The sequence below is a fragment of the Lampetra planeri genome, chromosome 39 (genome assembly GCF_965212315.1).
Source record: "Lampetra planeri chromosome 39, kcLamPlan1.2.h2, whole genome shotgun sequence".
Classification (NCBI taxonomy): domain Eukaryota; kingdom Metazoa; phylum Chordata; class Hyperoartia; order Petromyzontiformes; family Petromyzontidae; genus Lampetra; species Lampetra planeri.
Window position 1 is genome coordinate 5,722,540 of NC_136145.1, and position 14,388 is coordinate 5,736,927.

Sequence of the window (14,388 nt, forward strand, 5' to 3'; positions counted from 1 at the left end):
GATAACGCGAATAGGAAACCTGAACGGTCTCCTTGCGTCTTACCCTGCGTCCGGAGAGGAAGGAGCCCGGGCAGGGCATGAGGACTCTTTCGCAGCACCGCCTGTGGCACGTGTATTTGCACACTGCGTTTGGGCAACATCAAGAGGGGGAGCAAAATACAACACTCAATGGATTTACACGGCACCCGAATAACAGTCGTGCAACTTTAAAACGTATGCACAAGACGAACAGGTAAAGTAAAAAAAAACTAGGAAAGAAGTCCCATATTCTTGGTTCTTTCGGCAAAGTCACGTAAATAGAAAACAGAAATCTAAAAATTATTAAAACAAAAGAAAAATAATAAAATAAAATTACCAAAAAATTAAATAAAAACAATATATTTAAAATAATAAAAGCAAAAAACCCACAATAAAAATAGTAAAATAAATTTTTTTGAAAATAATTAAAGAAAAAAAAACGACGTTTGGATCGCAACACAAGCAATCTTCATCAGGCGGAGAGAAAAAAAAAGTCCCTTGCAGTTGAAGTGGCACTCCTCTGCTTTTACACCCTCTCTCCATTGGTCACATTGACACCGCCTTTAAGATTTGGTGGCTAGAGCCAATGCTGCACCCGTCCCGTGGTGCAGGCATGGAAGTTTGTGTGTATGGTGAACTTCTTTCGCACCGTACGTAGCCAGACGCGCTAATCGGAGGTGCGGGGATGGAAGTGGCGTATCATGGTGAGAGCGTGGGATAAGTCAGGTGGCAGGGAAAGTTCCTAAGGGACCGCCCCCAAAGCCTGCTCTGCACCACACGTTCATGACCGGTGGCGGTAAGTGCTAATATTAAAGCTGTAAAGAGGTCCCCACCAACTCACTCCTCCCCACTCCCTCTACCCTCTTACTTGAGTTCTTCCTCCCTCATATTCCCCTTCCCCACGTAGAAGTACAACGCACCCCGCTCGCGGTCCCCATTTGGGTGAGTCAGGGAGCCCAAATCCCCTCCCTCACCTAAAACCCAAGAGGCACAGAGTTCGAGACCTACTTCTGTTATCCCCTTCCCTGCGTCCCGGTTTGTTCTCTGTACCGGCATCTCATTGAAATATAAAAAGAAAGATGCTTAGAGGAGCCCGGAGGATGGCGACAATGACGAAGCAACCAGGGAAACTCGACGGAAACCCACCCACGCATACGTGGGAGTGACACTCAGCACTGCCACGCTTAAGAGATAATGAGAGATTTTTAGGAGATGCAACAGAATATTGCGAGAGAGGAAGGGGGCACACGTGCGGTCTCGTACGCTTGCACACGTATCCTCGGTCCATCATCCACATGAACGCTCCGCACTGCTCGCACGACGTTGGGATGTTGAACTGGACGCTCCGGAACGCGTGGCCCAGTCTCTCCTCCGCCTGCCGCACAGTCACCACCGACCGATCATCATCATTATCATCGTCGTCACCACCACAACATCACCGTCACCGCCGCCAACATCATCGTCACCACCGCCGCCATTATCACCACTGACCACTGCCAACATCAACATCGTCATGATGTTGGCGATGGTTATTACACCCGCAGTATGAATCAGGGCGACCACTGGCTTTGAACCATGAACCGCTGCAACAAGCAGCAAACGCGCTACCACTGAGTCAAGTCAACATCACCAATGGTGTCGTCATCAGCGCATCGGCACAGAAAAGAATGGCGATGACGATCATCGTCGTCAACACGAGCAGTGTCATCATAAGCATCATCATCAGCATCTTCACAAACAGGATCATCATCATCATAAGCATCATCACCAGTAACAGCAGCATCATCAGCAGCACTATTATTAGAATCATTCATCACAAGCAGCATCATCAGTGGCATAAGCATCATCATAAACATCATCAGCAGCACAAAAAGCATCATCATCGTCATGAGTGGCAGCATCAGCAACATCATAATCGCCAGCATCAAGGTTAGCACCAAACGCATCACGATAATCATCAGCTTCACCAGCAGCAACATCAACAGCAGTATTAGCACCACCAACATGACTATCGTCATCAACACGGTTATCAACATCATCATCATCGTGAATGATCGATGGAGAAGTACCGTATGTCACCTGACTTAGAAGGGCTCGTTGCTGCAACAAAGGCTAATTGTCAACAGTAAAACAATTGAAAGTACTATTTATATCTATTCATGTATTTACCGGGTGAAGCTCACCAAGCCATTCACTCTTTTTAATCAGAGGTGACCTTGCCACACATGGATACCCATTGTAATTTAGATGCGTTCATTAAGCCCAACCCTCCGCAGGTGAAGGGCTCACAAGTGAAGTCATCACATCTACCCCTCTATCTAAGGAACGAAACAGGAGGTTTCTCCACTAATCTGGCCGTCTGCCTGATGATGCTCGTAATTATTGGCGAAACGTCGTACTCCGTTTGTTAATGGTGTGGATTTGCTCTCCAACACACCGGCGTGCTGTACTGGTAACGAATTGCCGCGTTCTGTTTACGTGACAAACCTTACGAATTGGCCGTGTCGGGTTGTGGCGGGTTTAACGACCCTTTTCTATATTTTCGCGATCTAACCCAACAAACAAAAAAAACCCGTCATGGGTGATATTGCTCGCGAAAGCCTCCTACGTGTTAAACCAACGTAAGAGTGTTTGACTAATGGGTTGTGTAAAAAATATACTTTTCATTTTACGTGGAGGGACAAATCTAACCAAAAAAAAAACCTAGATTATGGTCACACGTGATGATAGCTCATAACTCACATTTTCCATTTCCTTCTTTTTCCGTTTCTTCTTGTCAAATCTGGCCACCTGCAGAGAACATTGACGTCAGAATGTGTTTATATATAGAGGCGGGCTCCGGTCTTACGACGTCCGAAATACCACGATCCACATTTATCACGACGGTTATACAATACCACCATGGATCGATATGCGACACCGAAACTTGATTTGCGACGCATCTCCCGACACGACTCCAAATAGAATCAGAATAACTATTTATACTCTAAGAATCCGATGAGCTATGAAGCTCTTTTTCACAGATGTCCAGTAGCGGTACAGGGTCAGAATGTTCAAACACATTTGAACAGAGTCGGGCCTGGTGTCCGATGCGACTTGGCGTGGAGCTTTTGTTATTTCTCAAGTCCTTTTGCTGGTTTTTACCCGTTCAACCCTGCGAAATACGGCCGATTCAAGGAAAGACACGTCGGGGGCAAGTGACATTTCCACGGTTTCTACCTGTGTCTATGGGGAAGTAGGGTCCGATTATCAACAGTCCGATTTACGACGGCGGTTTCCAGGAATTCATTGCGACGTCATAAAAGCGGGGACCCGCCTGTAGTCTGTTTGTGTGACTTGGAGTTTGTGTGTGTCTGTGGGCAAGCGTAAGTCTGCTTGTTTACAAACGTTTTACAATCAGCACAGTGAATCAACCCTTATTTTTACCACCAGTATTGCTATGGTTACAATCGCCACCATCAACCACCATCAACAACCCTGATCATCACTACCCGTCAACCCATACGGTGGTTTACCTGTATTCTTGTACAGGGAAATTGAGTTTCCGGGTCCATTCGTCGCACTGATAAGGGGTTGATGGGTATGCTAACACCACCAACACCACTATCATCTCGGTCAGAATAGCCAGCACCAAACCAGCAGCCCTATCACTAACATCATCAACACCTCTTCCACCATTAGCCACCCTACTGTTACCACCACCACCACCATCTTTACTACTGTAGTAACGCTTATGACTCGTTCACACCGGAGTTGGAGGCACACTTGTTTATTTAACACCACACGTTGTGACATACACACTGAGGGGGTATCGGCCCCCTCACCCGTCTATCTGAGGACACACCTCTAGGCTAACCCTAGCCTGCCTCTGAGTCCTCCTCTAATGGGCTAGGGGAGGCTATCTTGGCCCGACACTGGTCAGTCGGGCCCGGTACCCAGAGTCCAGACCAGCACGGGCTCTGGCTCTGGTACCACACCACTGGCTCGAGCCTGCGCGGTCCTGATAAGGACGGCGTGCCAGGGGGAGACCAGGGCTCTATCTAGGACGTCTTCCGTCTTCTCTTCTTAGCTAACACAACACTCCCGAGCCCTTCGATACATTCCCCTTTTATACCCAACCCCTCCCTGAGGGGTGGGGCCCCGGGGGATCATAATGACCGAATCGACCCCCCAGGGTGTCTGGCGCGGACGTCGCAGAGGGCACCTGCTCGTGCACACATGTAGCCCCGCCTACTGTGTTTGTTTACCATAGGCTGCCATGCATAACGGGCTCTCTCTCTAACACCCCTACATCACTCCCCCCCGCATAGCATGCAGCCGTCCCGGCTGCCAACATACAAAAATTTGACAATAAAGGTGCCTTCACCCCCTGACCGCGCGTGTGCCTCACTATTTTTGAACAATAACAGGAACCAGAACAAGAACGCAACAGCAAGATGAGAAAACAACCCGTCGCACCCCCCCCCGAATAAATACGAATTCCGTAAAAAAAACAGCCTATATACAATCAGCAGGGAACCCACCACGCACACACAACACACGGTGAAGCCAACATATGTACATCCGAGGAGTGGGGAACACACCACCCACACAACATCCAATGAACACAACAGCTATGTACACATTTTCCGGCCTCACAACAGTTTGCGCATTTTAGCGCGCGTCCTTGCAGCGGGCCCCTCACACGGGGTAACCGCGCGTGGCGGACCATCAGGTGGCAATTGTCCGTCTTGGGGTGAGCATTCATCCGACTCCGCGTGACCCTCGGTATCCGCAGGAGGGGTGATTGGGCGTGAGCCCGTCACTCCTGATGCACCTGAAGGTGGCACAGCCGGCAAGGCATTAGGTGAGAGCGACGGAGACGGACCCAGCGAGTCGGCCGACCCCCCACATGCTTGGCCACGCGCGTGTGAAGTGTGATTGTGTACCGCAGAGAAGGGTTTTAACCTAGAGGGGTGCACGAACCATCGCCGCTTCCCCCACTTGATGCGCACGCACTGCGGTCGTAACACCTCCACCACTTCCACAGGGCCCCGCCACGGCCGCACCAGTTTAGAGGAGGTTGCCAGTGGCACCTGGGGGCAGTGCAGCCATGCCTTGTCCCCCGGCTTCCACTGCAGCATGTGCGCTCGACTCAATCTGAGGCGCTCATTCGCCTTCTGACGGAGGTCAGAGTTTTGCATTGCAGCATCCCGTGCCTCGGTCAATTTGTCCAGATTAAATTTAACGTGGTCAGCCAGATTAGTTTTTCCCTGCGGCACGGGGATCTGCAACTGGGCACGAACAGGCGGGTCTGGTTCTCGGCCGTACATGAGGTAAAAGGGAGAAAACCCCGTAGCTGCATGGGGTGCCATCCGGTACGCCGCCAAGACCCCCTGAATTTGTAGGTCCCAATCCGTTTGCGAGTCCGAAACTTGTTGTGATAACATGGACGTGATGGTGCGATGCAACCGTTCGACCATCCCGTCAGTTTGTGGGTGATATGGGGAGGTCCGAATTTTCTTTGTGCCCAGGAGATCACAGACTTGTCTGAGTAGTTTACCGGAAAAATTTCTGCCCTGGTCGGTCAGCAGCCTCTCCGGAGCACCTTTGTCCAGGACATAACCCTGAACAAAGGCCTCCACGATGGCTGCTGCCGACTGGTTGGCCAGAGGCCAGGCCATAGGCCAGCGTGTAAAATACTCGACACCAGTCAACAAATATCTATTCCCCCTGGGGGTGGCGGGGAATGGTCCCAAAATGTCCAGAGCGACCAGCTCGTTTATCCTGGACACTTTGATCGATTGCAAGGGCGGGTTAGACTCCCGTGCCGGCGGTTTGCGTTGTGCACATCGAGGGCATGATCCCAACAAATCCCCAACATCCCTCGTCATGCCAGGCCAATAAAAATCAAGTTGCAGCAAGGCGAGAGTCTTTTGGGTCCCCAGGTGTAGGAGGCGCTCATGAGCGGCCCATACCACCCTGCCCCGCAACCCAGTAGGGACCACCAGCCGATGTCGACGCGACTTCCCGTCCCAATGCATCAGCAGGCCTTGGCACATTTCCCATGCGTCGGAACCACCTCTTTTTCCCCCCGCCGCACCGCCAACGCGACGTCGCCACCCGAGGAGGGACACATCCTCCATCTGGAGGCGCCCCCAGTCAATGACGGGCAACCCCAACAGGGAATCTTTGCCCTGTTGTTCGATCGAATTAGTAACTACTGTATCGTCGTCGTTGGCGGCCGCCAAGACAGGAACCGATGTGTCCCCTGGAGGTCTGCAACGTCCAGACCCCAGGAGGCATGCACACTCGGAGGTGGTTGGCAAGCGCGACAGAGCGTCCGCGTTGGTGTGGCGAACGCCCTTACGGTATGTGGTTTGGAAATCGTAATCCTGGAGGACCTCCAACCATCGGGACAATTGTCCCGATGGCTGTTGAACCCTCAGGGCGTACTGCAGTGCCGCATGATCTGTGCGGACGGTGAAATGCCGACCGTACAGATATGGGCGATACTGTTGGATGAAATGGACAATTGCCAACAGTTCCCTACGGGTGACACAATATCGTTGCTCCGCTGGAGACAACACCCGACTGCCGTACGCAACCACACGTTCCACGCCGTCAACCACCTGGGAGAGCACGCCCCCAATACCCGTGTTGCTCGCATCGGTGTCGAGCAAGAATGGTTTTGAAAAATCAGGGTAAATCAGGGGAGGAGCGTTTACCAAAGCGTCCCGAAGGGAGCAAAAAGCAGCTTCCTCCTCCTGACCCCAGCAGAACCGAACCCCTTTTGATGTTAAAGCGTGTAGGGGTTTTGCTATAGTCGCAAAATTAGCGACGAAGCGTCTATAATACGACGCAAACCCAATAAAACTCCTAACCTCTCCCACTGAGGTGGGAGTCGGCCAGGAGCTTACACACTGCGTTTTGGCGGGATCGGTAGAAATACCTGAGCGTCCCACGATGTGCCCCAAATAACGCACTGACTCGCGTAACAAATGGCATTTTTGGGGCTTAAATTTCAAATTAGCAGCCCGCATCTTTAGGAAAACCGCCCGCAACCTCTGGAGATGTTCATCAAAAGTTTTGCCAAAGACAATAACGTCATCCAAATAAATCAGGCACGACTCCCATTGCAATCCAGCCAAAACCAATTCCATCAACCGCTGGAAAGTTGCCGGCGCTGAGTGTAAGCCCATCGGCAACCGGTTGAATTGAAACAGGCCGTGTGGAGTACGGAAAGCAGTTTTAGGCTTTGAATCATCGTCCAGAGGAAGCTGCCAGAATCCCGAAAGTAAGTCCAATGTGGAGAAGAATCGCGCTCCCGCCAAGGCGTCAAGCGATTCGTCCATCCGTGGGAGCGGGTATGCGTCGGCAACCGTAATTTTATTAAGGCGCCGAAAGTCAACGCAAAACCGCAACGAACCGTCCTGCTTCTTAACCAGGACGATCGGCGCTCCCCAAGGGCTGTTGGAGGGAGAAATGATGTCGGCGGCTAGCATGTCATCAACAGCCGATTTGACATGGTCCTTTTCGGCGGGACTCAACCGAAAAGGATTCTGGCGTATTGGCGCGCTGTCACCCGTATCAATATGGTGACGCAGCAGATTAGTGCAGCCCAAATCGTATTTATCCCGACTGAAAACGTCGGAAAATTCCCTTAGTAGTGTCTTAAGACGTTGACGCTCTAAATTTGACAGGTCCGTCGATCCCGCACAAAGCGCCTCGAGCCACCCTTCATCGCTGTCCGAATGTGGTCGCGGTGCAGGGACAGCGCCGACATGACTCGCGACGGGTTCCTCACAGGGCACCGGCGTTGCGTGAGCAAGCACGGTCCCCTGTGGGACCACCACCGTCTGCGAGCCCACATTGAGGACCGCGATGAAGGGTTCTCCTTCCCCTCTCACTATGGTCTGGGCCGGGAGTAAATCAGGTCCACTGACCCCGGCCCTAGACGGTCCCAACAGAACCCCTTGAGCCCCAATGCCCTTAGTGAAGGGCCGCCGAAGTTTCAAAGGAATCAACATTTGCGCCCCCGGAGGAACGCGCACCGTTCTATCTACGAACGCCGGCACCGTCGCGAACGCCGTCCGGCTCGTAGTGGGGGATGGCAGAAACGCCATGCGTCGGCCCGATGGGAGCTCAATGCATCCCTGGTCGATTAATATCCTAATCGGCATTTTGGCCAGGAAGTCCGTCCCCAGCAGGCACGGAACCGCCAGCGAGGAGGAAACAAAAATCGGCCCAGACAATTTAATATCCCCGACACAAATTTGGGCACGAATTTGTCCGATGATGCCAAGTGAACCCCCGTTAGCAGCAAAGAATGGCACGTTAACAGGCATCAAAGGACGGCTTTGGGCAGGGAGAATGTTATAAATCAACTCCGAAATAATGGTCGCCGATGCTCCTGTATCGACCAGGATGCGCACCTCGACCCCATCGATGTGGCCCACAACGGCCGACGACCCTGACGACGCGGCTACAACCCGATGGGCCAACACGGACCACTGGCTGGGTTCAATCTGAGTACCCAGAGCGGTGCGTGTTGGTGCCATGGTACGCGATATTGGCCCCCCCTTCGCTGCGGTGTTTGAGTGTGTGACGGGCGTGTGCGTGGGCCAAGCATGAGGGGTGCCGCGACTCGCCGGATTATGATGGTGGAGCTTGTGACGAGGGCCGGCGTCCCGTTGAGGTGTCGTCCTGCGCTGCCCAGGAGAGCGGCACCCCGAGGCGACGTGGCCCCGGATGCCGCAGTTGTAACAGCGTGGAAGCGCTGGTGACGACGATGGATGTTGTAGACGGCTTGAACCGGCCCGGTCCTCCCGTACTCCCGCTCCATGCTGCCGTTGATGGTCGATGGCGCAAACCTCTTCCGCCGGGAGGGTGGCTGCAGCGACGGCACGCCCGCTCGCCGCCTTGCTGGCCTTCCGTCGTTGAGAGGACAGGTTTGCGTGGAGAAGACGGGCCGCTTGGAGGGAGCACATCTCTGCATCGTCCTGTGCGACAATGACGATGTCTAAGTCGTCCGCCAGCAAAAGTATCTTCTCTGTCACCATGGCGTCGACACCCTCGTCATCCATTCGTGGAAAGGCCTCCTTCGCCAGTGCCAGGAGGCTTGTGCGGTACGCCAGGGGCGACTCCTTCGTCCCCCGCTGGCGATCGTAAAAGAGTTGGCGACAGTCCGATAGTGGACCATATACCGCCGACAGCACCTGCATCGCCTTCCGCAGCGTGGAGCGCCTCTCCTTCGAAGCCGATGTTAGAGTGGCGAGGGCGTCGCTGTCGAGAAGTGCTGGCAGCGCGCGGAGAGCCTCGGCGTCTGTCCACTGTGCCATCTCCTGGTGAGCGAGGAAGCGCCGCTGGAAGCCGCCCCAGTCGCCATCCTCGCCCACAAATTCCTTGAGTGGAGGTAGCCGCTGATGTAAGGCAGCGGCTGCAGAGGAAGAACGCACTCCCTCGTCTGCCTCACTCAAGTCAGCGTCGACACGAACCAGCGATGGCATCGCCGGTCGCACCCGTGGTGACGTTCCGCCCGTTGGTGGTGACGCGGCAGGTACTGTACTCCCGCCGTTGGACGCGATGCTTAGAGCGGCCACGCCCTCAACAGCAGCTGCGGCGATGGCGGGAGTTTCAAAATGTTGCTCCGTGGAAATGGCGGGAAGGCGCTGTGATCGTCGGCTGCCGTTGCCCCGTGGCGGTCCCGCAGCCCCCAGCTGCGTGATGGTGTCGAGCATGGCGGCTGCGGCGTACAGCAGCTCGGTCAGCTTCGCGTGCGCCTCCCTCAGCCCCTCCATCGACGGCTCCCCTTCCTCCAGCTGCTGTGGCGTGGATGCGCCCAGCCCCGGCTGGTCGATGGCATCTTCAGCCGTCTCGGGCCCTCCGACTGCAGTGGTGTCTTCTGCCTCTGGTACCCCGACTCGAGTCGTCCGGCGTGTATCCATGTTCGTACTTTGTTTCACTTCTGACGCCAGATGTAGTAACGCTTATGACTCGTTCACACCGGAGTTGGAGGCACACTTGTTTATTTAACACCACACGTTGTGACATACACACTGAGGGGGTATCGGCCCCCTCACCCGTCTATCTGAGGACACACCTCTAGGCTAACCCTAGCCTGCCTCTGAGTCCTCCTCTAATGGGCTAGGGGAGGCTATCTTGGCCCGACACTGGTCAGTCGGGCCCGGTACCCAGAGTCCAGACCAGCACGGGCTCTGGCTCTGGTACCACACCACTGGCTCGAGCCTGCGCGGTCCTGATAAGGACGGCGTGCCAGGGGGAGACCAGGGCTCTATCTAGGACGTCTTCCGTCTTCTCTTCTTAGCTAACACAACACTCCCGAGCCCTTCGATACATTCCCCTTTTATACCCAACCCCTCCCTGAGGGGTGGGGCCCCGGGGGATCATAATGACCGAATCGACCCCCCAGGGTGTCTGGCGCGGACGTCGCAGAGGGCACCTGCTCGTGCACACATGTAGCCCCGCCTACTGTGTTTGTTTACCATAGGCTGCCATGCATAACGGGCTCTCTCTCTAACACCCCTACACTACTATCAAGAATACTACTCCATCACCACCCTACCCTCATCACCACCTCCAACATCCCCAATAACACCATCGCCTCCTCCATCACCACAATGACCACGGCCACGAATCACCACAACCTCCTCCACCATCGTATTCACAACCACCTCCATCACCACCACATCCAGTCACCATCGCAACCAAAATCACCATCACTACCACCTTCACCACCACAACCTCCCATCACCACTAACACCACTACCTCCGACAGCATTATCATCACCATCATCGCCACCACCACTAACTTCCATCGCTTCGTCCATCACTACCTCACCCACCGCCTTCCTCACCTTGCTGTTGAGGGCCTCCTCCTCCCGCGCCGCCTCTCTCACAAACTCGTCGATCAACACCTGCATGGTGTTCACGCCCATCGTCACGGGCAGGCACGGGCGCCCCGTGCCCCCCGTGCCCCCCGCGTTCCCCTTCATCCCACGAGCCGCCCTCCTGGTTGTCCGTCGCACGGCCCCCGAGGGGACCCCTTTCTCCAGCACCCGGGTGAAGTTGTCCACCAGGTCCTTGTAGGTCAACGCCGTCACCTCCGTCCGCTGCGTCGGGAGGGAGAAACAGACCGAGCAAATGCGACGGCATTTCAACGTCGCGCGACGACGCCGGGAGGTGGACGGATGGTTCAGAGGTCCGAGCGCTGAGCCGGAACCGCTGAGAACCTATGTTCGAATCCACGTAGCGAGCGGCAGTGCGGAGGTTAGCGCACCGCGCTACGAACCCAGCGACCCGAGTTTGACTTCCAACCCACGGCCAACACCAGTGACCATTATCTGAACCAGTCCTGGGTTTACCTCCAGAGTCAACTCAGCCTGAAACGAGGGCCTCGCGTGATTGTAAACATCGCCACTGGGGGGACAAAGGCGGGCGGTTGTGGTGCTGGCCACCCACTCCCGCTCGTGTGCCTTGGGCCACGCCTTCACAAGTGCTCGCCAACAGCACTTGCTCCAACAGCCTGCTGAGGCTATGACGGGAGCGATCTTTGTCTTTGACGCGCGCTAAGCGGCACTGACCAGGGAGGCCGAGTAGAGGCTCTGGACGTTGCCACGGAAATCCTTGAGGGCGTTCTTGAAGAGAACGTCCGCCTCCGAGTCTTGGGAGGGATCCACGAGGAGATCGCTGATCTGAAACAAACGGAAAGAGTGCACGCGGAGGTTAAATACAATTAAAACTAAAAGCAAAGTTTACTGTTCTTGTTTTTATTGTATTTCAACATGAGCCCGGTACAGAGCACAAACCGAGACATGAGGAGGGGGCAGAGAAAACGAAAAACTATTTTTTATTTGACCAGCTAAGGCTCACTCTGAGCTTTTTTTTTTTTCAGAAGCGACCTGGGCTATCACAAATGATAGCTCAACGGAGTGGCTTATCATCGCGTGGAAAATTATAGCAGCCAAAGACTCTAAACGCGTGATGTTAAATCGAGATGTGGAGAGAAAAATCGGAGGACCCGGAGAAAGTCCACGCGACCACGGTGAGAGAGAGAACACCGCAAACTCCTTATATACAGCAGACGTCAAGGTTCGGCATCGAACCCACGACCTCCTGTACACCAGGCGAGGGAGAATACATCTAGCTCAACAACCGCGGTATACAACCCGAACCACGCATCGTGCGAGCCGCGGGGGAATCGTTACGCCGATCGGAGACTGGTTCTGAACAGGACACGGACGACAGAAGGTGCAAAGGTGCCACACACCCACCTTGTGCAAGAGGAAGCCATCGAGTCGCTGCAGGTCGCCCGATCGCACGGCCACCTTCCCCGTGCTGTTGTTCCACTGCCCCTGTGCTCCTCCCGGTGCCTCTCGCGCCAAGCGGATGCTCCGCTTCCTCGACAGGGGGGTGTCGGGCTGCGAACGCGGGACACGCGTTATTAGAAGCGCACGCAAACGCGAAGATGCACGCGCACACAGACAGACGCGCACGCGTACAAAGATTCCCCGTATAGCCTGTAACAGACTGTCGGGGCAAGTGCTGTTAGCAAGCACCTATGATGGCCGACACAGCGCACGAGGAGGCTGGGGTGGCCAGCACCACACAGACAAATACACACAGACACACATACCTACACACGTGCAAACTTGCGACCCTGGATCATGGCAAGTGACGGAATCTAGTCTGGGGGTGAATCGCTGGAAGCTGCGTGAACGTGGCACCACGAGCGAGTCACCTGCGATGGGGAACTCGGAGGCTCCGTGGCCGCCCGCTCCCTCCGCTCGGACCTCTCCGCCTTTCCCACCGAACGGCTCGAAGACGGTGGGAGCCCACAGAACGCTGGGATCTCCACATCGGACGGTTCTTCATGGCCTGCACTCGACAACAACCACGCTCGCTCGCTCACCTCACCACTCGCGCACTCGCCCCTCACCCACCCAATAGGATATTCACCCATCCACTTACCAACTCACTCACGCATCCACCCACTCGCACGCTAACACACACACCCACCCACTCACTCACACGCTCATTCGTTCACCCACTCAATTACCCACTCACCCTTAAACCCACCCACCTACTCATTCAACTCCTTCATTCACCCATCTACTAACCTATACACCCACCCATTCACCCACCTACTAACCTATTCACCCACCCACCTACTGACCTATTCACCCACCCACCTACGAACCTATTCTCCCACGCACTCAACTCACCCTTGCTCTCTTTCTCCCGGATGGCGACGCTGCCGACTTGCGACCACCGCCAGGTCGTGGTGGTGATGGTGGACGGGGCACCGGCTGGACGATCGTGTGACGTCTTCTTGTCGGTCACCCGCTTGTTGCTCAGGAAGTTGCGCAGACGCCTCAAGTGCACCCTGCACGCCCCACGCATCGTGATTAACCCTCTGCAAGTTGCGGAGTGAGTGTCCCGTTCACCGCTGAATCTCAGGAAAGCGCAAGTGGTTCAGCATTAATTTTATTTTGTAAGGCGTATCGCAGCTGTTTTTAAATACATTGTACTCACCACAGAACCGCAGCGACACGACCGCACTCTACGATAGCTGACGCCAAACTGTGCCAAAAGCCTTCCCGCATGGCCTTGTGGGAGCCTCAGTACCGATAAAGTTATTTTAGTTTAGTTTTTATTCCGGTTTCATTTTGATAATGCACACGGTAACAAAAAACGATGACGTACACGTACGTCATTTGAAACGGGAAAGGGTTAACAACAACCATCGTCGTCAACGTCGCGAGCCGGGGTCAACCCACTGCTGGATGAAGGCTTCCCTTAATCTGTCGCCAACCCTCGTGATCCTGCAATGTGTAATATAATCCACCTGGCACCTACATCATAGCCAATGTCAATCCACTGCTGAATGACGGCTTCCCCACGCTAATTCAGTCATGGGGATTGTTGGTTGTTTGACCATACTTCGCCAGGCTGTTAGGCGTGGTTCGGTGAATGGAGAAGGGTGGGACATGGGAGTGCAGGGCTGGTTCAGATAGCACTCTTCACTGACGTTAGCCGTGGCCAAGAATTGAACTCCGGCAGCCGGGTTCATTGTGAAGTACGCTAACCCACTTCGCCACTGGTCAACCACGCATTGGAAATAACAATTCAACTTTACATTAAACGTTAAACGTTAAGTTGGACAGCGATAATGCATCGGTTCACAGTACACTGGATTGTGTGTGTAATTTTTACTACTATGATTCACGATTTATTCAAGACTGTATGCTAATGGTGTGGCAATGTTACATTAAGATTAATGGGGAGAACGAACATGTACACACAAGACAGAGCAAACGAAAAACCCAAGACTAAAGAGACTGTAACGACGAGAGATTCTCGAATTGCTCA

At 54.1% G+C, this 14,388-nt stretch overlaps 1 protein-coding gene across 1 annotated transcript in view; it reads right to left on the minus strand.

The window, feature by feature from the left end:
- The window catches only part of LOC144731529 (unconventional myosin-IXb-like), a 100,982-nt gene that overhangs the window by 17,605 nt on the left and 68,989 nt on the right, over positions 1–14,388 (minus strand). Inside the window, exons 30-37 of the mRNA XM_078612654.1 lie at positions 13,242–13,402; positions 12,758–12,894; positions 12,291–12,437; positions 11,601–11,711; positions 10,875–11,129; positions 2,761–2,808; positions 1,282–1,393; positions 44–123 (exon numbers count right to left, since the gene is read on the minus strand). Coding sequence (XP_078468780.1) covers positions 44–123; positions 1,282–1,393; positions 2,761–2,808; positions 10,875–11,129; positions 11,601–11,711; positions 12,291–12,437; positions 12,758–12,894; positions 13,242–13,402 — 1,051 coding nt within the window. The remainder of the gene's footprint in view (positions 1–43; positions 124–1,281; positions 1,394–2,760; positions 2,809–10,874; positions 11,130–11,600; positions 11,712–12,290; positions 12,438–12,757; positions 12,895–13,241; positions 13,403–14,388) is intronic.